This window comes from Lepidochelys kempii, chromosome 11 (genome assembly GCF_965140285.1).
Source record: "Lepidochelys kempii isolate rLepKem1 chromosome 11, rLepKem1.hap1, whole genome shotgun sequence".
Lineage (NCBI taxonomy): Eukaryota > Metazoa > Chordata > Testudines > Cheloniidae > Lepidochelys > Lepidochelys kempii.
Window position 1 is genome coordinate 36,287,676 of NC_136390.1, and position 26,264 is coordinate 36,313,939.

At 43.6% G+C, this 26,264-nt stretch overlaps 1 protein-coding gene across 4 annotated transcripts in view; it reads left to right on the top strand.

Moving 5' to 3' along the window:
- The window catches only part of LOC140895598 (sodium channel protein type 2 subunit alpha), a 132,307-nt gene that overhangs the window by 47,506 nt on the left and 58,537 nt on the right, over positions 1-26,264 (top strand). For all 4 annotated transcript variants that reach the window (XM_078847953.1, XM_073305684.2, XM_073305681.2 and 1 more), the window contains 8 exons: positions 2,143-2,206; positions 2,862-3,003; positions 3,783-3,989; positions 5,513-5,806; positions 7,196-7,543; positions 8,622-8,754; positions 13,146-13,384; positions 14,901-15,074. In XM_078847953.1, the coding sequence (XP_078704079.1) occupies positions 2,143-2,206; positions 2,862-3,003; positions 3,783-3,989; positions 5,513-5,806; positions 7,196-7,543; positions 8,622-8,754; positions 13,146-13,384; positions 14,901-15,074 (1,601 nt within the window). The remainder of the gene's footprint in view (positions 1-2,142; positions 2,207-2,861; positions 3,004-3,782; positions 3,990-5,512; positions 5,807-7,195; positions 7,544-8,621; positions 8,755-13,145; positions 13,385-14,900; positions 15,075-26,264) is intronic.

Below are 26,264 nucleotides of genomic sequence, written 5' to 3' on the forward strand. Positions count from 1 at the left end.
AGGGTAAGTCTACACTGCATTTTAAAACGTGCAGCAGCAAATCTCAGAGCCCACGTCTACAGACTTGGCTCACACTATGGCACAAAAACATTGTGGCTTGGGCTGGAGCTCCAGCTCTGAAACCCACCCCATCCCCTGGCTTCAGAACCTGAGCTCCAGCCCGAATCCAAACATCTGTGCAACAGTTTTTAACACCATAGCCTTATTCCAAGTCTGTAGACCTGGTCCCGAAGACTCACTGCAGTGAGTTTTAAAACAGAATAGACATAAGGGACTGTCTGCTTTCTGGTGATAACCAGCAAACATCTCACTCTCACCCCTCCCTGCCGTGACGTGCCACTTGAACCAAGAGTTGTGCTAATTCTGCCAGTGCTACACCTATTAGAGATTCCCCATTCCAGGGGGAATCCCTACAGGGTAGATAGGGTAAATTGCTATTCCATTTGCACCCCTTGAGTGGCACAAAGGAAACTGGGGGCAAGAATCTGCCTTAGGGATTTTAAGAATTCTGTCCCTTCCATTACACTTCAGCTTATTCTCATTGTTAGCCAATATGTTTAAATTGTCAATCACTGCTATTAAAATGGTAATTAAGCTAGAGTTCAGATTCTCTAAGCCCATCATACATTTTCATGGTCTGCATTTCCCAGACATTTACTCATCTTCATAAGTAAAATGAGTTGTCTTTTATGAATCAAAGCTATTCTTATTGCCATTGGCATTTTAAGATTAGTCATTCCTCTGGCCCAATATGTTGCATGTGGGATATCATCTGATTTCGTAACAGAAAGCTTTGTGTCTATACCTGAAGGCCAGTTTTCCTCTTAGCATAGTTTTATTCTGCTAAAGGCATAGTCTCTATTCCTTCATGGGTAATTTACTGTGAGACAAAAGGTAAAAAAAAATGACCAGTTACATCTATTAGTATGAAGCACACCAGAAATGCAATTTTACCCCTGAATGCCCACAAAGAATAGATATTTTTGTTTTTCCTTACAGATATGAGTATTCTCTGTTCCCCTTACTCCTGTCAGCCTTTAGACCAAAAACAGATATTGGGATATATTGTTTGGGAGATACCAAAGAAGAAAAGTCTGCTAATTCCAAATAGTATTCCAATCTCTTTTGCTTCCATTGGAATTTTCAGCAAATAGTTCTTCATCTTGATGATAGAATTTGGATTTTCCCTTAATATTGGGCTGAATTATGCAACCCTTACTCACCCCGATGAGCACTTATTTTTAAAATTATCCTAAATATGACAATGAGGCTGCTTGGTTGAGTAAGTGCTTGTCAGTATGAGTAAGGGTTGCACAATCTAGCCCTTTGCTCATGTGCGGTTTCACCAATTTCTAGCTTTAAAGGGCTGAATTTTGAACACCTTTGTGGCTATCTAAAAATCATCTCAGTACTTTTATTTACTTTGGGATTTAACTTGATTATGTTTGTTATTCAATAGTGAAACGTTAAGTGCAATAGAACATGGATCCATGTACATCACCAGAGAATTCGGCTTAATAATCCTCTCTCATACACACTCACACAGCTTGGTGGTCTCCCTCCACTTCTCAAAATCGAGGTGTAATAGCAGCATGCTGTACTGAGTTCTCATGTTACTAAGATTTAATTACTTTGACAAATTGCAGTGTAGTAGTTGAATAAAGTATCCTATGAAATATCATAAATAATTAACATCAAAACATATGGACAAATACATTTTGTTAATTCAGCGTACTTGTAATTTTTTCATGGTATTCAGTTATTTGCAAATGTATAAATTTGGTAATCCACAGAGGGCCTTCCAATCATTTGTATGGTTTAACAAGATTCTACTGTACTGTTGCTTTGCTGTTTCTCTAAAGAAATGCATCTTCTAGATGTGTTAGAAAATCTTTTGTTTGTCAAAAACATTATTTTTGCTTCCTTCCATAGTTCTAAAATTATAAGATATTTCTCCTGAAATTATGTTTGTGGTTTCCATGTTATGGTTACATTAATTTCCTTTCAAACACAAAAGTTTATATTATTTTGTACGATTAAATTTAGATTTAAATGGTTTCTTTATGTGGTGATTAAACACATTTTCTCAGTAAATTCACCACACTTCCCCCCTACCCCCACCCCCTTTCTCTTTTTAAACAGGTCATTTTTACTTTTTGGAAGGACAAAATGATGCTCTGCTGTGTGGCAATAGCTCAGATGCAGGGTAAGAAATGTTTCATTATATTTTATTGTCTTTTATGAAAACATTTATATGTACAAGTGTAACTTAGGAAAACTCAAGCGGACAACCCACTGCAGTGTCTTCCACAGTGTATTATTTCAAATCAACAAAGTTTCTGGAGTATGATACTGGATTTCTGAGTATCAGCATCAACATAACTTGAATTTGCAATGTTCCTATATGAGTGTGTCAGGCTAGCCTCTTTCCCTAAAAGTAGGCATTCAAATACTTTGAGCATAAACATTTGCTGCCATCTGGCTGATTAGTTCCCTTATTATCAGCCATGCCAGTGGACACTCTTTTGCAATTTCACAGGGGATGTGCTGACAGCTGACAAGCTTGTGAGAATCAAGAGCGTGAATGGGAAGGATAGCATATTATACATTTTATCATTAAAGCTTTGATGTGTTCTTAGAAAATAACATACTTTTTTCTTTTCTAATTTGTTTTATCTTAGTTAACCTTACAGCATCCTTTATTGGATTGTTTTGTGGAGTAAAATTTTAGCTGATAATAATTTCATCTTGAGTAAGTGACTGAATGTTGGCAACTCATATCCTGAACATTTCTGTGATGTACAGTAGTGTGTAATGATTTGGAGTATCTATTTAAAATAGCATTTCTTCTTCTTTTATAGTCAATGTCCAGAAGGATATATATGTGTAAAAGCTGGTAGAAACCCCAACTATGGCTACACGAGCTTTGACACATTCAGCTGGGCGTTTTTGTCACTCTTTCGACTGATGACTCAGGACTTTTGGGAGAATCTTTATCAGCTGGTGAGGATCCACTAAAATAAACACTATTACTACTACTGCAACTACAACATAGCGTTTACACAGTGCTTTACATCCACATATCTCTGAGAATGCTTGGGGCAGGAACTGTCTTTGTGTTTTGTGTTTCTCTACTACCTAGCACAATGGGGTCCTGGTGGATGACTGAGGCTCTTAGGTTATACTTCAGTATACATAAATAATAAGAATAATTGTGAATAATCAAGAATAACTGTATTAAGGTGGGTAAATGAACCCAGATTGGTAACATATCTTGCATAAACACAATCAGTGAATACCAGAGTCATGTTTGGCTCCGAGTCCAGTGTTCTGTATGTTACTAGACCCCACTTCCTCCTTAAGGGGCACATCTTGCCTCTAACCTCCTTGGGTGTGGAAGGATAAGGTGTGACCGTGGCCCTTCTACTATGTAGATCTACAGGATAAAACCCCATTTTAGGGGGAGAGCTGTGGCAGCTGACACTACTACAGTCTCTAGTTTGTAGTAGAAGTTGTGAAGCAGCTGAGCTGCAGAATCTTATTTACCTTGAACCCAGTAGAGATTCTTCTGCAAGGCCCATTTAACTCTAGTTTTGCACTTGTGAGCAGAATATGACCCACAATATTTTTACATGGAAAAACTATATGAATTATCAAAAACCAGTTGTGTCGACACAACAGCTCTTATTATACTAGAATTGTGCATTAATAAATTATAATGTATAGAGACTATGTAGTAACTTTAAAAAAATGATAAAGCTATTTATTTCTTTTTTCCCCAGACGCTACGTGCTGCTGGCAAAACATACATGATATTTTTTGTTCTGGTAATTTTCCTGGGTTCTTTCTATCTGATTAACTTGATCCTGGCTGTTGTTGCTATGGCCTATGAAGAACAGAATCAAGCAACCATGGAAGAAGCAGAGCAGAAGGAGGCAGAATTTCAGCAGATGCTTGAACAATTGAAAAAACAGCAAGAAGAAGCTCAGGTACCTTTGTAATCCAAAATTCCTCCTTTAGTGCAAGATTGTGCCCTGGTCCTTTTCAGCCACACAGGAGAATAAACCCCGCCCCCCTTCACAGTAGTAAATTACTTCCCCCACACAAACACAGCCCCCGAACAAGGGTGAGAAATAAAGAAATGATGACTCTGCTCTACTCCTTACTCAGGCCTAAATGATCAGTTTAGTCTGTTGATTAGTAAGAAATCTGGTAAAGAACACTGAGCTGAGACACTGGCAATTGAAGTCTCAGGTGGAGATGTGAAAAAAACACAGGTGCTGCTACATGAATTATTTACAGCTAAATAACTTTTCATTACATTTCTTGAATGTAACTTAGGACAGGTACTTTGCTGTGAAAATGGCAAGACTGAGCAGAAAATTACAATAGAGATTCAGACTAAAAGAAAACTTACATATTTTGTGGGCAGTGCTCCCCACTAGAGTAGTGTTGCATCACTTGGAAACAGACAGAAAAAAAAGCACACATTTTACATGGTGAGCGTAATTAGCCATTGGTACAATTTAGCAGGGGTCATATTGGATTCTCCATCACTGACAATTTTAAAATCGAGACTGGATGTCTTGATTCAAGAAATTATTTTGGGGAAGTTCTATGCCTGTGTTATATAGGAGGTCAGACTAGATGATCACAGTGGTCTCTTCTAGCCTTAGAATCCATGAACATTTGGGTCCTACTTTGAAGCCTCGTTCCTCTTTTTGAAACCCCTCACACTTCCTAATGCACTAGTTGGTTGACTGGACAGTGGCTAATTAAAGGTGGAGTTGATCTGTATCTTCCTGGTAAGTGTCTGGCTAAAGACCAGCTGACCTGTGCCTTCTAGCAACATCTGGTGCTGACTTCAGCCTTAAAAAAAACATTATTTAGTCAAATTCTCTACAAATGTTAGAGACTATAAGCAGTACCAGGGCTATTGCCGAACATAGTTTAACTCAATTCTATGAAGACCACTGACTGGAATGATGTCACTGGACATAGCTAGTCCATTAAGGAGTTGGAAACTATCCATATATGTATAGGACCCAGCAAAGGTGGTTTAAGGAAATGTTATCTCCTGTTACTGCAGATTTTTTTTCTCTTATATTTTCTTTTCTCTACATTCTTTCTTTGACTACATTCCCTGAACTTTGTATAGTTTGTCTGCTGGTTAAGATTCATTGCACAAATGCTATATTGTTCCCTCTTCTTTAATCCAACAAAGACATGATTGTTCACCTGTTGCTCCAGTGATGCAGTTTTCTTCTGGACTGTTCTACTCCCTGTCAGGTTCAGGGCAAGAATATAGGGCCATTTTTGGTCTGGATTGCAGTGGACTGGTGAATTATTGTTCCTTGCACATTGACAAAAAGGTGGTTTGTGCAATATGCTGTGCTTTATGAAGTGGGTTCAGTGCTTCGCTTACACAAACATCATATTCACTCACTTTAAAAAAATAAATTTAAAAATGTTAGTGTACATTTTAATTGTGTGTAATTTTGTGACACAACAGGCAGCAGCAGCAGCTGCAGTAGCAGCTGATTCAAGAGAGTTCAGCGGAGTAGGTGGGGTAGGAGGATTCTCTGAAAGTTCTTCTGAAGCATCGAAGTTGAGTTCAAAGAGTGCTAAAGAGAGAAGGAACAGAAGGAAGAAGAGAAAACAGAAGGAACAGTCTGAAGGAGAGGAGAAAGATGAGGAAGATTTTCACAAATCTGAATCAGAAGATAGCATCAGAAGGAAAGGTTTCCGATTCTCCATTGAAGGGAACAGGCTGACATATGAAAAGAGGTTCTCTTCTCCACATCAGGTACAGTGGTATTATCCATTAAACTGTGTCTTTATTGCATCATCATCGGTTTGTCATGAGAGTGCAGTAATGGTAAGGACACAAGGTGAACATCCTTATTCATGCAGAAGGTGTCACAGGATCTTTAATATAATTTCAAATGGTCAGGACTTTTTGTTAAACGCTTGCAGTGAAATATGAAGCTGTTAGAATTAAAGAGATTTTGTTTTTCATTGCAAACTAAAAAAATGAACCCACCTGAAGGAAAAATGTGCCACTTCTCACGTTTCTTTCATGAAAATGGGCCCATATACTTGTGAAAATGAGTGCATTCAGTGTGAATAGTGGTTTCAAGATTTTGCATGTTCATAATCTGAAATATCACATTTGCAATGACAAAGCAGCCATTTAATGAACTTCACAAAAAACTAAATTTGAGGGACACAGAGTCACTGCACATGGCAAAAATTTTCATGTGAAATTTTTCATGTGAAAGTGTTCATTAGTTTCAAGATCTTGGTTTTATGTCTCAAAAAAGCTCACAGTGCCAATAGCAAAAGTGCCACTTGCTTCTCTCCTGTGGCATTGGCACAGTGGTGACTGAGAGAGAAGAGAGCCATCTACAGAATCCACAGCACACTTCCTTCAGCAGCTGTCTTTTCTGCAGAGGTCTTGGATCCCAACACTGACCCAGCTCAAACGTGTTTAGTATGTGAGATCACATAGGATAATCACACAAGGTTGTATCACTCCAGCAGTATAGCCTATGTCTCCACTTACGGCGTTATGTAGAGTACAGACATCGCATGCTCCCCAGCACAGGTATAAATAGCAGTGTAGATGATGAGGTATTGCTTAGATGAATAGAGTCAAGACATGCCAGATCTTTACGGTATATACTCTACGTACAAACAAAAAAACCTCTGAGAACTGCTTGCAGGATTGGGGCCTAAATGAATAATATCTAGGGAAAATATTTACATTTTTTAAACTAGCTCATATTTGTTTGCTGTCTGTCAGTACAAAGTAGGGCCCAAAACATTTGCATAAAAAATTATTTAGCCAAGCATACAGACCAACACAAAGCAGGAATAAATAAGAGTCTAGCTTCATTAATTTATGAACCACATGCAATAAAATATGCAGAGAGTTAGAGGAAGCAATTTCATTAAACAGCATCTTTTACTATAATTAAACTGATTGATTTTATTTTTCTAAGTGGCAAAGTAACTATGGCAGTGGAAATCACTTGTGTGCTCTTTCCTATTAATTTTACTCCCAAGCCACCTAAAAGCGTGTGTGTAATAGTCTCTTTCTTTGTCTATGACATAAATCTTTAGAACATATTAACTTTGTATTTATTTTTTAAGAATTTTCAGCTAATAATTATATAATTTTCTTTTCGTATAGTCTTTGCTGAGCATTCGTGGCTCCCTGTTTTCCCCAAGGCGCAGCAGCAGAACGAGTCTTTTCAGCTTCAGAGGTCGAGCAAAGGATGTAGGATCAGAAAATGACTTTGCTGATGATGAACATAGCACTTTTGAAGACAATGAGAGTAGAAGAGGTTCTCTCTTTGTTCCACATAGACATGGTGAACGGCGCAACAGTAACATCAGTCAGGCCAGTAGGTCATCCAGAATGGTACCAGCGCTTCCAGCAAATGGCAAGATGCACAGCACTGTAGATTGCAATGGAGTGGTTTCTTTAGTTGGTGGACCTCCGGCTCTCACGTCACCTACTGGACAGCTTCTTCCAGAGGTGATCATTGCCAGCAGTAGTTGTTTTATGAATTTAAGGAAGTTTCTAATAGTTCAGGCAAGGTGGCCTCTTCTTACTACACAGGCCTGTGTTTCTACAAAATGAAATCACTTGGGAATGATTTTTTGGTTGGTCAAACTGAGATTTGTCTTGCAATCTCTAATTAAATACCTGAAAATACTTGTTAATACACTAGGAATTAACAAGATAAAATAGTAAATAATGTAATATGCAAAATGTATGGCTTTATTATATATCCAGGCAGTCAGTACATTTCCCCCGAAGATTTAATTGGGAAGTTCTGCATTCCTATATCAGATGGATGTCAAAAATTACAAAAATGATAAATGAGTTATATATAATTAATGGAATAAAGTAAATCATGGTATAACTCCCGTTAACTCTACAAACCCCTGTCAATAGAATACTGTGTTTAACTTGAATGGGTTGTGATAGCACTACTCTTAGTCAATTCAGGATTCTTACAGGTTAATTTTTTGTATAAATTTCAGTGTGATTAGACATTTCTTGTCCTTTGATTTTGGTTTGAAAATTTAGATATAAGCTTACTGTATAGATATTTAGTCTAAATGAAGAAGCAACCCAAGAAAATGCACATTCCCCATTTGTGCACACAGCTGCCTGTCCACGTAGGCTGTGCGAATACAGATTTATGAAAAGATATGCCACATATTTAGAAAGATATTTCTAATAAAGCTCACTGCCAAGTTCTGTGGATCTTTTTTCAAATTTTCAAATAGTTAAATCCAATGTGAGAAAGATGCTCAAATTGAATTTCTGGGCCCAGAATCAGCAAAGTATATAAGCACATGCCTAACTTTAAGCACACAAGTAGTCCCATTGAAGTCCATGTGGCTATTCACATGCTTAAAGTTAGGCTTGTGCTTAACTTTTTAACTGAATTGGGACCTAAATGAAATCAGTATACAGGGTATATGAACCTACATGTCCCTCATTTTCCTAGAAACTCACTATATTTTTACAGAATCCATACAGTGTTTGCTTATTAAATCAACACACATGGTGATAGTCTATTTTATCAGCATTTTATTTTCAGGGTACCACAACAGAAACAGAATTAAGAAAGAGACGAACAAGTTCTTACCACGTTTCTATGGATTTCCTGTCAGAGCCCAGTGCAAGACAAAGAGCAATGAGTATAGCCAGCATACTCACAAACACAATGGAAGGTATGTAGCATGGTATGTCTGATATGACTGAGTATAAATAGTATAAATAGCTGGACAGAGAAAAACTCTGTTCCCCTGGATGTGTATATGGGAAGGGATGGTCTTGTGGCTAAAGCAGAGTATGGTGAGTTAGGAGACTAGGCTTCTACTCCTGGCTCTGTCACAGATTTCCTGTTTGACTTAGCTATGTCAGTCAGGGCATGAAGAGGTGTGATCCATGACTGACATAATTGTGCTGGCAGATGTCTTTAGTGTAGATGAAGCTATACTGGCAAAGCTGGTGACTGGTATAGCTTGTTTTGCTCATGGTAGTGGTTGTATTATATCAGTACAAAGTGTCCACATCAGGAGTGTATTGACATTATAGTATACCATTTTTCCTGGACCAGTAGGGTGCTCTTGGTATAGACATGGCCTAGGGCTGTGTTAATGCTAGATTTTTTACATAAAATTTCCCACCATTACTCTCACAAATGCAATTCAACTGGAAGGCAGCCACTGGTGTTCTAGCTGCCAAATAACCCAACCCTGCTCAGATCAGATCTATTTTCACTGCCTACACTAATATTCCCACCATTTCTACCTCTTGTGGAGTTACAGTGATAATATCACCAGCTGGTCCTTAGAACTTCTTGCCTTCAGGAGCAGAAGCTGTCTTTTCTGCAGAGGTCTTGGATCGCAACACTGACTCAGCTCAAACATGCTTCATATATGAGATCAGATTGGATAACAACACAAGGTCGTATCACTACAACAATATAGGCTATGTCTAGACTTACAGCACTATGTAGAGTACAGACACCGCATGCTTCCCAGCACAGGTATAAATAGCAGTGTCAATGATGAGGCATTGCTTAGATGAGTAGAGTCAAGACATGCCAGAACTTTATGGTATATACTCTACATACTATCTACATGCCCCAAAGGTGCCTCTCACCATCTACACTGCTATTTAGCAGTGTAGTGTCCCTCTACCTCCCTTCTGCCAGACCCTTTCATTGTCATGTGAAGCTACACACTGAACTGTGTTCACAGCCTCCTTTTCACTGCAGCAGTTAGTTACATGTACCCTACAAGCTGCCATAAGTGTAGACAAGGCCATGGTGTTTCTAATTAAATCATAATAAAGGATGACCATATGTAATCATTCAAGTCGAGAGGAGTATTCATATGAATAATTACACACATGCTTGAATGGTTTTAGGATTGGAGCTTAATTAGAGGTCTGATTCTGAAAAGACTCACGCATATGAGTAAATTTACTCACATGAGTAGCCCCATCAAGGATTTTGTTTCCTTCCACAGTGAACCCACTTTAGATAATAAACAATAAACAAAAAATTAACTGCTTCATAGCTAAAGGTCAAGTTGTAGGTCTTTTTTAGGCTTGTTTTAATTGTTTTTGTTACCACCTTGAGCCTCTTGGCCCTTCACCTTGGGTAGCAGTGCAAAATAGCATCTGAAAATGAGAAGATTGTAACTAAAACAAAACAACCCCATCACCCCTCTTACTGTAGAGTGCAAAAGCACATGTCTCTCATGCACCTCAAGATCACAAGGGTGAAGAAAAGGTTTTATGTGACGTGAGGACAAGGTTAAGGGCATATTTATGTCCTAGAGACAAACAGGCAAGAGTTCCACAGGCACAGATGCCAATAGCAACTGGGTTCCCTTGGTTCCACCCAAAGGAATACTATCAAACAAGCAGATGAGGTGCCCACTCATGCTGTCAGTGACGATCACCAGATTCTTCTACTCCTGTCACAGTAATACTAGTAGAAGTGATTAGGGAGGTCCCCACCCTCAGCCGTGACAGCCATTGGGTACAAAATAAAAGAGCAACAGCGGCTAAGTGACCCTGTCTCTGACTCTCATGTGCAAATAAAACGCCTCCAAAATTATTTAATTAGTTTGACTTCTATGGGGAAACTGTCATGTATCCTTCTCTTTTACTCTTGTACTCTGATGCTTCTGTCCATTTCTGTTGGGATAATTGGTGGATAACAAGGGCAGTGATGGGGTTTAATGGTTCCTTACAGTCTGGGTCCTGAGTCTCTCCAATTCGGACATTGATAGGGCCAATCTAGCTATTAGATATGCAAAACAGTCTCATAAACCTGAGAGAAAAGCTCACGCAATAAATGAGGGCATGTGCTACATCCCATCCCCAGGTAAGTTCTATACTGTGTCAGAAGGTGATTGAAGTACTAGATATAGAAACCAAGGAAGAAGATTTGAATCACCTGCAGGCAGCATTTCCCCTAGAAGTTACAGAAGGAAGTGGGGAACTGATGAATTTGCGTATTACCCTATGTGTTCTTCATGGAAAAAAAATTTGCATATTACCCTATATGTTTTTCATGGAAAAAAAGATGATGAGAATTCCAGAATATTTGATATTGTCAGAATTTAATAGAACAGAATTTAATAGAACAGAATTTAATAGAAGCATTGGAGAGATGCTTTCTTTTTTTCCAAACCCATCATAGACAAGAAAATGTATGGCATAACATGAACATGTGAAAGGCAGTGAAAATACACTATACAAGTTCAGGACAAATTCATAGATTCAGGATTATCCACACTGCACTTTGTTATTATTAATTATTTATATTTATTATTATTATTTGTAGTAGTAAATGACACTCCCTGCACCAAAATGCCTACAATCTATAAATTGCCTTCCCTACTCAGTACAATAGAAGAAGGTGACTAAGGTCCCAGTGTTCAGGTTGGATTATAAACTGTCTATTCAAGGCACACAAGAAGCAGAATGTGGTAGAAACATACAAATTGCCATATAGTCCCATATCCTTGTTTTTTTAAGATCTTGCTAAACTCCTGACCTCAACTAGATCAGGAGTTTAACTGCCATATGAGGAGAGATTAATAAGTCTGAGACTTTTCAGCTTGGAAAAGAGATGACTAAGGGGGAGATATGATATAGGTCTATAAAATCATGACTGGTGTCGAGAAAAGTAAATGAGGAAGTGTTATTTACTCCTTCTTATAACACAAGAACTAGGGGCCACCAAATGAAATGAATAGGCAGCAGGTTTAAAACAAACAAAAGTATTTCTTCACACAACACACAGTCAACCTGTGGAACTCCTTGCCAGAGGATGTTGTGAAGGCCAAGACTATAACTAACAGGGTTCAAAAAAGAACTAGATAAGTTCATGGAGGATAGGTCCATCAATGACTATTAGCCAGGATGGGCAGGGATGGTGTCCCCAGCCTCTGTTTGCCAGAAGCTGGGAATGGGCGACAGGGGATGGTTCACTTGACGATGAACTTTTCTGTTCATTTTCTCTGGGTCACCTGACATTGGCCATTTTTGGAAGACAGGATACTGGGCTCGATGGCCCAGTATCTTTGGGCTGACCCAGTATGGCTGCTGTTATGTTCTCACTTCCAGAAGTTGTTGTTGTTATGTCTCTTATATATAGGACTTACAAACATATCTTTTGAGAGAGAGAGAGAGAAAATAATTAATGCTTACCTGTTTTGTTTTTCTTCTAAACATAATGCCTGGCTATCCTAACCCACCCTGGAATCACTGTCTAGAATCGCAGGTCTAAGAAGGAAATGTGTATAATTAAGTTGAAACATATTTGGTTCTACAGCACAAGAGGATTACTGTTTAGATTATTAACCAGCTCTTTCAGTGTTTCTCCAGCTGATGTAAGCCATTCTCAGAAGGAGCTAGTAGGTGGGTCCTGCTAGCACCTATTGTAAATCACCTTGAATTACATGTGTTTTCTGTGGCAGCGGACCGAACCCCATGCACAGATTTTCAAGGTGTACTGTTTCTGAAGAAATAAATGTACAAATAGGGTTCACTTTTTTTTCCAGTGGTAAATTATAATAAATCCCATCTAGTGGGTTTAAGCCTGGAGATGTAAGTCTGATAACTCAGGCCAAAATGGGCATGACCCAGAGTTTTGTGCTCCTGGACCATAATTCAGTGTTAGGAGTCATCTGGCATTTTGTTTGGAACAAGAATATCAAATTATTAAGTCCCATGGGCAAGATGCAATTTGAACTGTACTACTCTTCCACATACACCAGGATTCTGCTATGCTATCCTTTGAATTAAAGCTGTGTTTTGCTTCCTATTTAGATTCTGGTTTGTGAATGGCTATTTTATTAATTGAATAGTTAGGATTCTTTTAACACCAGTTTTAGAATTTATTGGTCCAAATTCCTCTTTTTAATTATTTAACTTTTGCTGTGGCTGGACATCAGTCTGGGTCGCAAGGGCTCTGTTTCATCATGCCATTTCTGTCACCTAAACATTGAGAAGAATGCTTAGGCCTTAAAACAAAACCCACTTGATACATATAATAAAGAGCTGTCTTTTTGAATTTGTTTTACACTTTTCCCTCTAGAACTTGAAGAATCCAGGCAGAAATGCCCACCATGCTGGTATAAATTTGCTAACACATGCTTGATCTGGGATTGCTGCACTCCATGGTTAAAAGTAAAACATATTGTAAATTTGATTGTGATGGATCCATTTGTCGATCTTGCTATTACTATCTGCATTGTTTTAAACACATTGTTTATGGCCATGGAGCATTATCCAATGACGGAACAGTTTAGTCACGTGCTTTCAGTAGGAAATCTGGTAAGTCTTTCATAATGTATTATGTGACATACAAATACATTTCTCTTGAAAAGAATTATTGAGTGTCCTTACACATCTTAGAAAGATATTTTGTACAGTCTATGATATGCTCACGGGCAGCTCTGTTTAACTATGCATGTTTAAGATACACTGTTTGTCTTTTCTTTCATGCGATGTTTGTAAGAGACCTCAAAAGCATATCTCCAGTTTTGCCTATACAGACTGCTAATAAAAAAGTTTAATTAATTCCCCTTCAAAAAAATTCTCCTAGGTGTAGAACAAATAAGGAGCAGACACCAGAAGTCCTGTAAAATTATCTGATATTTTGAATGGCTCTCTGAATTGTCATTGATCTCATTTACAGAAAGGCATGCTCTCAGAAATGGCAATCAGAGTGACAGAATACAGAGGATCACTCTTGTCGATAAATTGCAATGTGGTTACAAAATACACACCCTATGCCTTATTTGTGAGGTACTTCCTTGTTCAATAGAACCCAGATTTGGGGTCAGAATGTGCCTGGGTGGGTGAGGAAGGGCAGAAGAAACTACCCCCATCTTGTACTCTCCTACACTAGAGGCAGACACAATTCAAAGGGACAGTTATGATCATCTCTGACCACCTATATAACACAGCCAGGGTATTTCAGCCAGTGATTCCTGCATCTAGTGCAATAACTTGTAGCTGAATTAGATCTTTTTGAAAGACAATCAGTCTTGATTTAAAGACCCCATAGGTAAGCTGTTTCACCATATTTCTAGTTTGAATTTTTCTACATTCACCTTCTAGCCGTTGGATCTTGTCACATCTTTGTCTGCTTGGTTACAGAGCCCTTTACTATCAGATAATTATAGACCATGACTGAGTTGCAGTTGCAGTCCTTGTACTCTTCTAAGTATAGAAACTGCTTTCTGCTAACTCTTCCTGATGAGCTAGCAACCCCAAAGGATGGAACAGGAAGAGGGCCATGGTTCTGACCCCTGTGCACTGGGACAGCAATATGTACAGATGCATAGGGGAGAACATAGTCCAATCAAGAAGATGGTGCCGTGGGTTGATAGTGCCTTCTGGAGATCATTCGGGAGAAAGGTTGCTCCACACCATCCTCCATATAGTCTATGTCAAAATGGAAAAATCTGGTCTCAAATAAGTTTAGCCTTATCTCAAGAAATTGAGCAAAGATGGCATTTGAGAAGGAAGGAACAACTAGAATGGGTTCTTTGTCACAATCTCCATACATGCTTATTAGCAGTTTGAAGAGAAGACCTATTTCCCTTCTTTGCTTGTTACCATTTAGCAATTAAATGTTGTGAGGCATATTTTAGCTACACTTCTGACTTTGATTGCTAAATCAGTGCACAGAAATATTTAGAATCTATGTAGATTTATCATAGAAAGCCCTTCTATTCTGGTAAGAGTCACCGGATACATATAACTTGTTAAAAATTGTCACTATTATTTTTATCTAAAATGTTCTTCAATATTATTTGTGTAACAGATTATCTTTTACCTTTAGGTCTTTACTGGCATCTTCACAGCAGAAATGTTTCTCAAGATAGTTGCCATGGATCCTTATTATTATTTCCAAGAAGGCTGGAATATTTTTGATGGTTTTATTGTGAGCCTTAGTTTAATGGAGCTTGGTCTTGCAAATGTGGAAGGATTATCTGTTCTCAGATCATTCAGATTGGTAAGTACACTAGTAAATGCAGGCTTTTACATTATATATTTACTTTATACACACAAGTATACTGCTTCATTTTTAATTTTCTCTTTGCATATTATAAAGCTGGTGTACATGAATTTTCTCCAAAGGGAGTATTCTACAGTGGATCCTCATTACCAAGTCAAAAGTTCATTGCCTAATTTTTTAAAGGCTGCTAAATTGCCTAGCGACTAGTTGCATGCATCTACTGTAGGTTGTGCATCTTCGTCACAATGCATTAGTAGTCTGACTTTCTTCTTTGAGTGATTGTCCACACAGATTCCACTCTTGGTGTGTGAGATTGGAATCTTTTAATATCAGCGTTTGCTGGGGCTGCACATGTGCCCGGAGTGCCCTCTCACTCCCCAGAGCTGAAGGCATAAAGGGTGGGGCAGCCACAACCACATTCCATTCCTTCTTATCACCGATGCCTCCGAAATGGAACCTTATAGTATCTGTGAGACAGAACCCTGTAGTATCTGCATTCCTTGCTCTTAGTGTGTAGCTAGCTTAGTCCTCCTACAGTTTGTGAAGTTTATTGTTAGTTTTAGCTTAGTTATTGGTAAGTTTTCTTTGCCAGTTGGCTTAGTTGTGTTCTGTATAAGAACATTTTCCCAGTAAAGACCCCCTATTCCTGGGTTCTCCTCCCCCATAGATTAGCCAAAATGAGGAAAAGGACAAATATAGTGGGCATAATTACTCCACAGAAAGTCATCAGCTCTGGCCATTTCATCCTCCTCCTCAGATTAGGCAGTTAATCTTCCATCCACTGCTTCAATGAATGAGCTAATGCAGGGGTGGCCAACCTGTGGCTCCGGAGCCACATGCAGCTCTTCAGAAGTTAATATGAAGCTCCTAGTATAGGCACCAACTTCGGGGCTGGAGCTACAGGGACCAACTTCCAATGTGCCAGGGGGTGCTCACTGCTCAACCCCTGGGTCTGCCACAGGCCCTGCCCCCCCTCCACCCCTTCCCGCCCCCTCCCTGAGCCTGCCGTGCCCTCACTACTCCCACCTCCTCCCAGAGCCTCCTGCATGCTACAAAACAGCTGATCAGGAGGTGCGGGGAGGGAGGAGGAGGCACTGGTCGTCGGGGCTGCCAGTGGGTGGGAGGCTCTACGAGCAGTGTGAGGGGAGCTGATGCGCAGCTGCTGACATATTACTGTGGCTCTCTGGCAATGTAAATTGGTAAATTTTGGCTCCTTCTCAGGCTCAGGTTGGCCACCCCTGAGTTAAAGGCTTTCCAGGACTTGTTAAAATAATGGCAGAGATGCTAGATTCTTCCTGGATGCCATCCAAAAGAAATAACATAAGCAGCTGGATAGCCCGCAATGGAGTAACTAACCATATTCTTAGAATCATAGAATCATAGAATATCAGGGTTGGAAGGGACCTCAGGAGGTCATCTAGTCCAACCCCCTGCTCAAAGCAGGACCGATACCCGACTAAATCATCCCAGCCAGGGCTTTGTCAAGCCTGACCTTAAAAACTTCTAGGGAAGGAGATTCCACGACCTCCCTAGGTAACGCATTCCAGTGTTTCACCACCCTCCTAGTGAAAAAGTTGTTCCTAATATCCAACCTAAACCTCCCCCACTGCAACTTGAGACCATTACTCCTCCTTCTGTCATCTGCTACCACTGAGAATAGTCTAGAGCCATCCTCTTTGGAACTCCCTTTCAGGTAGTTGAAAGCAGCTATCAAATCCCCCCCTCATTCTTCTCTTCTGAAGACTAAACATCCCCAGTTCCCTCAGCCTCTCCTCATAACTCATGTGTTCCAGTCCCCTAATCATTTTTGTTGCCCTCCGCTGGACTCTTTCCAATTTTTCCACATCCTTCTTGTAGTGTGGGGCCCAAAACTGGACACAGTACTCCAGATGAGGCCTCAACAATGTTGAATAGAGGGGAACGATCACGTCCCTCAATCTGGTGGCAATGCCCCTACTTATACATCCCAAAATGCCATTGGCCTTCTTGGCAACAAGGGCACACTGTTGACTCATATCCAGCTTCTCGTCCACTGTAAGCCCTAGGTCCTTTTCTGCAGAACTGCTGCTGAGCCATTCGGTCCTAGTCTGTAGCGGTGCATGGGATTCTTCTGTCCTAAGTGCAGGACTCTGCACTTGTCCTTGTTGAACCTCATCAGATTTCTTTTGGCCCAATCCTCCAATTTGTCTAGGTCCCTCTGTATCCTATCCCTACCCTCCAGCGTATCTACCACTCCTCCCAGTTTAGTGTCATCTGCAAACTTGCTGAGGGTGCAATCCACACCATCCTCCAGATCATTTATGAAGATATTGAACAAAACCGGCCCCAGGACCAACCCCTGGGGCACTCCACTTGATACTGGCTGCCAACTAGACATGGAGCCATTGATCACTACCCGTTGAGCCCGACAATCTAGCTAGCTTTCTATCCACCTTATAGTCCATTCATCCAGCCCATACTTCTTTAACTTGCTAGCAAGAATACTGTCGGAGACAGTGTCAAAAGCTTTGCTAAAGTCAAGGAACAACACGTCCACTGCTTTCCCTTCATCCACAGAGCCAGTTATATTGTCATAGAAGGCAATTAGATTAGTCAGGCATGACCTGCCCTTGGTGAATCCACGCTGACTGTTCCTGATAACTTTCCTCTCCTCTAAGTGCTTCAGAATTGATTCCTTGAGGACCTGCTCCATGATTTTTCCAGGGACTGGGGTGAAGCTGACTGTCCTGTAGTTCCCAGGATCTTCCTTCTTCCCTTTTTTAAAGATGGGCACTACATTAGCCTTTTTCCAGTCATCTGGGACCTCCCCCGATCGCCATGAGTTTTCAAAGATAATGGCCAATGGCTCTGCAATCACATCCGCCAACTCCTTTAGCACTCTCGGATGCAACGCATCCGGCCCCATGGACTTGTGCTCGTCCAGCTTTTCTAAATAGTCCTGAACCACTTCTTTCTCCACAGAGGGCTGGTCACCTTCTCCCCATGCTGTGCTGCCCAGTGCAGTAGTCTGGGAGCTGACCTTGTTCGTGAAGTCAGAGGCAAAAAAAGCATTGAGTATATTAGCTTTTTCCACATCCTCTGTCACTAGGTTGCCTCCCTCATTCAGTAAGGGGCCCACACTTTCCTTGACTTTCTTCTTGTTGCTAACATACCTTCTTGTTACTCTTAACATCTCTTGCTAGCTGCAACTCCAGGTGTGATTTGGCCTTCCTGATTTCACTCCTGCAAGCCCGAGCAATGTTTTTATACTCCCCCCGGTCATTTGTCCAATCTTCCACTTCTTGTAAGCTTCTTTTTTCTATTTAAGAGCAGCAAGGATTTCACTGTTAAGCCAAGCTGGTTGTCTGCCATATTTACTATTCTTTCTACACATTGGGATGGTTTGTCCCTGTAACCTCAATAAGGATTCTTTAAAATATAGCCAGCTCTCCTGGACTCCTTTCCCCCTCATTTTATTCTCCCAGGGGATCTTGCCCATCAGTTCCCTGAGGGAGTCAAAGTCTGCTTTTCTGAAGTCCAGGATTCTTAATAATGGACTACTCAAACCATCCACCTTGATCTGAAATACCCTCATCTCCTTAATCACAGTGACACTGAAAAGGGCAGACAGGAGATACCAGGCATCTGCTAAAGGGTTTGAATATTTCCATTAATACCCTCCCAGTATACTTGTAGTACATCCCTTGAGAGGTCAAAGCAGCAGGGAAGGTGTTAGACACACTGGGGCCCAGGGCAGGAACTAAGGAGTGGACCCCCACCCTGTCTCACCTGTTCATACACTGGATTTCTGCAATGTTTCTAAAGCCAAAGCCCCGATGCCAAGGGCTGAAGCCCAAGCCCCCCAGTGCCAGGCCCCTGTGACATGGGGCCCCAGGCAATTGCCCTGCTTCCTACCCCCTAACGCCAGCCTTGCAAAGCTGTAAGGCTAGACCAATCTACCCCTCAGAAGAAAAGACATGAAGGACTTAGATTTCTGTGGGTGGACCCCCTCAGATGAGGGTGTCAAATTTTCAGACACCTCTCTCTGCATATCAATTTCTGTTACAGGATAGACTTTCCAATTTAATGAACAGACTTCCGTGCCTAATCACAGAGGGTCAGCCCAGGGCACCGTGCTGGAAGTATCAGCATGGGAAGACCTCCACAAGTTAGAGGTTCGGGAGCACCCGGTGCTACTAAGGGCATCATCCTCTTCCTCCCCGGACGAGGCAGTAGCGGGTTCATCTGCCACATTTCTGGCTATGGACAATAGAGCCCACAAGAGCTACTCAGAAGGTTAGCACAAAATCTGGGCCTCCAGGCGGAGGAGATGTCAAAAGAAGTGGATCCCATGGTGGACATCCTGACGCTCAGGGGTCCTTTAAGGGTGGCCTTACCCTTGAACAAGATCATCCAGAATATCACAAACTCCCACCTATGGCAAACTCCCACCTCGGCCAAGGGGTGGAAAGGAAGTACTTTGTACCGTCCAAGGGGTACAAATACCTATTCACGCACCCTCAGCCAGGCCCGCTGGTTGTGGCAGTGGCAAACACAAAAGAAAGACCTGGGCAACAGGGTCCTACATCCAAATTTAACGAGGCAAAAAAGCTGGACCTCTTCGGCCATAAGGTCCACCGGGGGGGCTACATCTTCGGATTGCCAGTCAACAAGCAGTCCTCAGCCGCTGTAATTTTAACTCTGGGAACACTTTGTCCAAGTTTAAGGAGTTACTCCCAGCTGACTCGCTCTGACTTTGGAGCCATCCTCGAGGAGGGCAAGGCTATTGCAAGGACCTCCTTGCAAGCTGCATTAGACTCAGCAGACTCGGTGACCCTAATGATGTCCACCGCTATAGCCATGCAAAGGAGATCGTGGCTGCAAGTTTTGGACCTTCCACATGAGGTCCAACAAACGATTCAGGACTTGCCCGTCGATGGGTTGGGTCTGTTTGCAGAGCAAATGGACTCCAGGCTTCACAGTCTCAAAGACTCAAGAGCAATATTAAAATCCCTGGGGCTCCATATGCCAGCCCCACAAAGAAAGCATTTTAAGCCTCAGCTCCCGCCATGCTTCTACCCTCTCAGTTCAGACAAGATTGTAGTAGGAAGCGCGGTAGGAGTAATAGGTAAACGCCTCCACAGCCATCTTCCAACCAGGGCCAGAGCTCGGTGAGACAGTCTTCAGTTCCCAAACAAAACTTTTGAAGGTGCACCCAGGGGCGACACACCAGTCACAATCCCGGATCCTTCTCCCCGTTTTTGAATCGTCTACCCCATTTTTACCAGGCCTGGGCCCAGATCACCTCAGACCAGTGGGTCTTGCACACAGTAGAATTGGGATATTCTCTCCAATTCTGTTCCCTTCCTTCCTCCCACCCCCCTTTCCCGTTCCTCTTCAGGGACCCTTCTCACAACCAACTTCTCATACAGGAAGTGCAAGTGCTCCTAGAAACCAGAGTGGTAGAGGTGGTCCCTCAGGAGTCCTGGAACAAGGGTTTCTATTCCCGATATTTCCTAATCCCAAAAGCCAAAGGTGGGTTATGAGCAGTTGTGGACCTGCAGAACCTCAACAAATTCATGAAAAAGCTGAAGTTCCGCATGATCTCTCTGGCTTTCATTATTCCCACCCTGGATCTGGGGGACTAGTACACCGCCTTCGACTTGAAGGATGCATACTTCCATGTGTCGATTATGCCATCCCACAGGTGGTTCCTCTGCTTCGTGGTCAACAACTCTCATTATCGGTTCACAGTTCTCCCCTTTGGGCTATCAGCGGCTGCTCGGGTGTTCACCAAAGCATGTCCATTGTTGCTGCCTTCCCAAGTACAAGTTTTCCCATACGTAGATGACTGGCTTGTCAAGGGCTGTACCAAAGCCCGGGTGGAACATCATATGAACCTCATACAACAGACTTTCAAAGAGCTCGGACTAATACTGAATGTGCCTAAATCAGCTCTAACCCCTACGCAGAAAATAGAATTAATTGGAGCTCTCTTAGACTCAGGTCAAGCCAGCCTTCCTTCTGGAGTCCCGTTTTCTGAGTATGGGCACCATCACAGAGGACCTAAGGCAATACCCTACTACTACGGCCCAAGGTTGCGTAAAGCTGCTCGGTCACATGGCCACTTGTACATATGTAGTACAGCATGCAAGACTTCGGCTTCGGCCTCTGCAGGCCTGGCTGGCCTCAGAGTACAGGCCATCCCGAGACCGCCTAGACAAGTTAGTTACACTTCCTCCTCCAGTTATCGAGTCCCTCCTGTGGTGGCTCAACCCACAAGCAGTGTACACAGCAGTGCCTTTCTCCAGGCCCCAACGCTCAATGTCTCTAGTCATGGATGTGTCGGCAGTGGGATCGGGGTGTGCTCAGGGCAGAGGTGCACTCAGAGTGCACTCAGGAGGACTCAGGGCCTCTGGTCCCAGGCATAACTTTCGCTGCACATCAACGTCTGGGAGCTAAGAGCAGTCCACTTTGCTTGTCAGACGTTCCAGGCCCATCTGGAGGGCAGATGTGTATAGGTTGGGGTGGCCAACCTGTGGCTCCGGAGCCACATGTGGCTCTTCAGAAGTTAATATGTGGCTCCTTGTATAGGCACCGACTCCGGGGCTGGAGCTACAGCTGCCAACTTTCCACTGCTCAACCCCAGGCACCGCCCCCACTCCACCCTTACCCCAAGGCCCCCACCCCTTCGTGCCCCCTCCCTGAGCCTGCTGCACTCTTGCTCCTCCCCACTCCATTCCAGAGCCTCCTGTACACTGTGAAACAGCTGATCGCAGCGGGCAGGAGGCACGGGGAGGGAGGGGGAAGTGCTGATTGGCAGGGCTGCTGGCGGGCAGAAGGTCCTGGAGTTGGAGGTGGGGGAGCTGATGGGGGCTGCTGATGTATTACTGTGGCTCTTTGGCAATGTACATTGGTAAATTCTGGCTCCTTCTCAGGCTCAGGTTGGCCACTCCGGTATAGGTGTTGACCAACAACATGACAGTGATGCTCTATATAAACAGACAGTGCGGTGCTCGCGACTCTCCCCTGTGGTGGGAAGCCCTCAAGCTGTGGGATTTCTGCATAGCCCATTCAATACATCTAGAGGAATTGTACCTTCCAGGCTCCCAGAACGAATTGGCCAATCATTTCAGCAGGTCATTTCAAAATCACGAGTGGTCCCTCCGTCCGGATGTTGTGATCAACATCTTTCAACAGTGGAGGTTTCCCTAAATAGATTTGTTTGCAACAAAATATAACAGGAAGTGTCACCAGTTTTGCTCCTTCCTGAATCACAGCCCGGGCTCACTTGCAGAAGCTATACTCCTCCCTTGGAAGGGCCATTTACTATACCAGGGGCAGGCAAACTTTTTGGCCTGAGGGCCGCATCGGGTTTCGAAAATTATATGGAGGGCCGGTTAAGGGAGGGGGGCGTGGCCCGGCCCCCACACCCTTGCTTCTCGCTCCCTGACAGCTCCCCCTGCCAGGACTCCTGCCCCATCCAACCCCCCCATTCCCTGATGGCCCCCCCAGGACCCCTGCCCCATCCAACCACCCCTTCTCTCTGTCCCCTGACCGCCCCCAGAACCCCTGCCTCTGGCTACCCCCCTGCCAACCCATCCAACCCCCCCTTTCCTTCCTTACTGCCCCCCGGGGACCCCTGTCCTATCCAACCACCCCTTCTCCCTGTCCCCTGACTGCCCCTGGAATCTCTGCCCCCCTGCCACCCCATCCAATCCCCCCCGCTTCCTGACTGCCCCCCCAGGACCCCTGCCCCCATTCAACCCCCCTGTTCCCCGCCCCCTGACTGCCCCGACCCCTATCTACCCCCCCGACTACCCCCCAAACTCACCTGCCCTCTATCCAACCCACCCTGCTCCCTGCCCCCTTACCGTGCAGCACAGAGCACAGGGTCAGGCCGGGCTCAGCAGCTGCACTGCCCCAGGAGCTTGCAGCCCGCTGCGCCGCCTGGAGCATTGCGTTGGCGGTGCAGTGAGCTGGTGCTGCAAGGGAAGGGGAACAGCGGGGGAGGGGCCAGGGGCGAGCCTCCCGGGCCGGGGGCTCAGGGACCGAGTACAAGGGTCCCACGGGCTGGATGTGGCCCATGGGCCGTAGTTTGCCCACCTCTGTTTTATACACATTCCTGCCCTTCCTGCTTGTATACAAGGTCCTGCTGAAGGTCAGAAGGGAGGGAGGGAGCATCAATTATATTAATAGCACCAGCAGGGCCACGCCAGCACTGGTTCACCACGCTTCTAGACTGTCAGTGGACATGCCAATAACCCTGCCCCTGTTCCCGGATTTGATCACACAGGACCATGACCACCTCCAGCATCCCAATCTGCAGTCTCTCTAACTCGTGGCATGGAAACTCTGTAGCTAAGCCCTTTGGAGCTCACATGCTCAGACCCTGTTAGAGAGGTCCTCCTTGGCAGCGGAAAGCCATCCACCAGGGCCACGTATCTGGCCAAGTGGAAAAGATTCTTCATTTGGGCATTACAAAATGACATACCACCCTTACAGTCATGAATTCCCTTTATCCTGGACTGTTCGCTGCGTTTAAAACAGCAAGGTCTGTCAGTATGGTCAGTAAAGGTGCACATGGCCACTATCTCAGCCTTCCAACCCAGTTCAATTGGTCACTCTGTTTTTGCAAACCCCATGGTGGGCCACTTCCTCAAAGGCATTGTACCCTCAAGGAAGACAGTCAATTCCCCGATGGGATCTCAACCTGGTGCTCTCTAAACCAGTGGTGGGCAAACTTTTTGGCCTGAGGGCCACATCAGGTATGCAAATTGTATGGCAAGCCATGAATGATCAAAAAATTAACAATTCATGTTCAAATAGTGACAGCATAAGTTTCTTTAAACATCAACATTATTAAAATAATTCTGTTGAACAATGCACTGCTAGAAAATTACATTACTGAGCTGTTTGTTGATTTTACCACACAATTTTACTCCTGTCTGAACACAAATTTTATGTTAGCAAAAACTTTTCAATGTACTACGCTACATACTTCATGCAGAGATGAAATAACATCATTCCTGCAGCGTCCCTGAAGGGCCCATTTTCAAAAGAGCTGCGATGGCAATGTGTTTTTTTAAATCAGAAAAGACACACTGCGCTAGGCCCACCCACCTCATCAAGCCCTCAACCCTGCTCCCCAGCTGGAGCGCCAGAGCAGGGCAAGTCCCCTGACCCTGCTCCCCAGCGGAAGCGCTGGGTGGGCAGAGCGGGGAAAGCCCCCAACCCCGCTCCCCAGCCAGAGCGCTGGGCAGGTGGAGTGGGGCTAGCCCCTGACCCCGCTCCTCGGCTGGAGCGCCAGAGTGGGGCAAGCCCCAGACCTCCCTCTCTGGTGGGAGCGCTGGGCAAGCAGAGAGGGGCAATGGAGCTAGAGGGCTGGATTAAAAAGTCTGAGAGGCTAGACGTGGCCCGCGGGCCATAGTTTGCCCACCCCTACTCTAGACTGATGTGACCTCCTTTCGAGCCCTTAGCAACGTGCTCCCTCCTATACCTTTCCTGGAAAGTAGTGTTCTTGGTGGCTATAACTTCAGCCAGGAGGATCTCTGAGCTTATGGCCTTAACTTCGGAGCCTCCATACACAGTATTCTATAAGGACAAGGTGCAGTTGCGACCACGTCCTGCCTTTCTCCCAAATGTAGTTTCGCAATTCCACGTGAACCAGGACAATTTTTCGCCCTATGTTCTTTCCTAAGCCTCACACTAGCAACAGGGGATGAATGCTTCACTCCCTGGATGTCAGACGATCATTAGCCTTCTACATTGAAAGAATGAAGTCATTCTGGAAATCAATGCAACTCTTCATTGCAGTTGAGGAGCAGATGAAGGGGCTTCCAGTCTTGTCCCAAAGGATCTCTTCTTGGATCACGTCCTGTATTCATGCGCGTTACAGCTTGGCAAAGATTCCTGCCTCTACGCTCATGGCACACTCCACAAGGGCACAGGGATCCTCAGCAACGTTCCTGGCACAAGGTCCTATTCAAGCCATCTGCAGGGCAGTGACGTGGTTGTCGATCCACACTTTTACGTCGCACTACGCCATTACACAGCAGGCCAGAGACGATGCAGCATTTGGCAGAGCGGTGCTACAATCAGCGATTCCATGAACTCCGACCCTGCCTCCTGAGTAAGGCTTGGGAGTCACCTATTTGGAATTGACATGAGCAAGCACTTGAAGAAGAAAAAACAGTTACCTAGCTCTTGTAACTGTTGTTCTTTGAGATATGTTGCTTATGTCTATTTCAAGATCCACCCACCTCCCCTCTGTCAGAATATCTGGCAAGAAGGAACTGAAGAGGCAGCGGGTTGATAGGAACCTATATACACTGCCATAAAGGCACAACTTCAGGGGGTTCCACAGCCGATCGAACGGGTATTGCTAGGGGAAAAATCTTCCAATGACTGTGCATGCAGCACGCACGTTCCTACTTGGAATAGACATGAGCAACACATCTTGAAGAACAACAGTTACAAGAGGTAGGTAACGTTTTTTTCAGATAGCCTCAGACCAGTGGGTCCTTGAGATCATCAGAAAGGTGTATCATGTCCAGTTTCAAGCTGTTCCAATCCCTTTTCCACCCTCCCCATCCCTCTTCAGGGATTCTTCTCACAAAAGACTGTTGAGGCAAAATGAGGGAATCCACATCCATATACTCCCAGAATACAGGGGCAGGGGATTTTATTCTCACTACTTCCTAATCCCAAAGAAGAAAGGGGGTTGGAGACCTATCGTCGGTCTTCATTGCCTCAACACCTTCATCTATTACTTCAAATTCCATATGGTTACACTTGCCTCTGTACTCTCCCCTTGGATCCTATGGACTGATTCATGGCTCTCAACTTTCAAGAGGCCTCACATCTCAATACAACCAGCTCGCAGGAAGTACCTACGGTTCCTTCAGCATCTTCATGGAACCAGGAATGTTCACCAAAGTTCTAGCTCTAGTGGCCATCTGTAGATAAGACAAGGAATCTGTGTGTATCTCTACTTAGACATATTGTAGGGGGGAAATTTACCCAGCAAGTGACCGACTCACTTTAAAGGACACAAGACCTCTTTGCCATACTGGCATTCAGGATTAATAGAGAAAAAACAATGCTGATCCCAACTCAGAGCTTAGCATTTATCAGGGCACAGTTAGACCCCACGTCTGTGAAAGGTCGCAGACTGAGATCAACTTTATGCCAACCCTAGAGTTATCC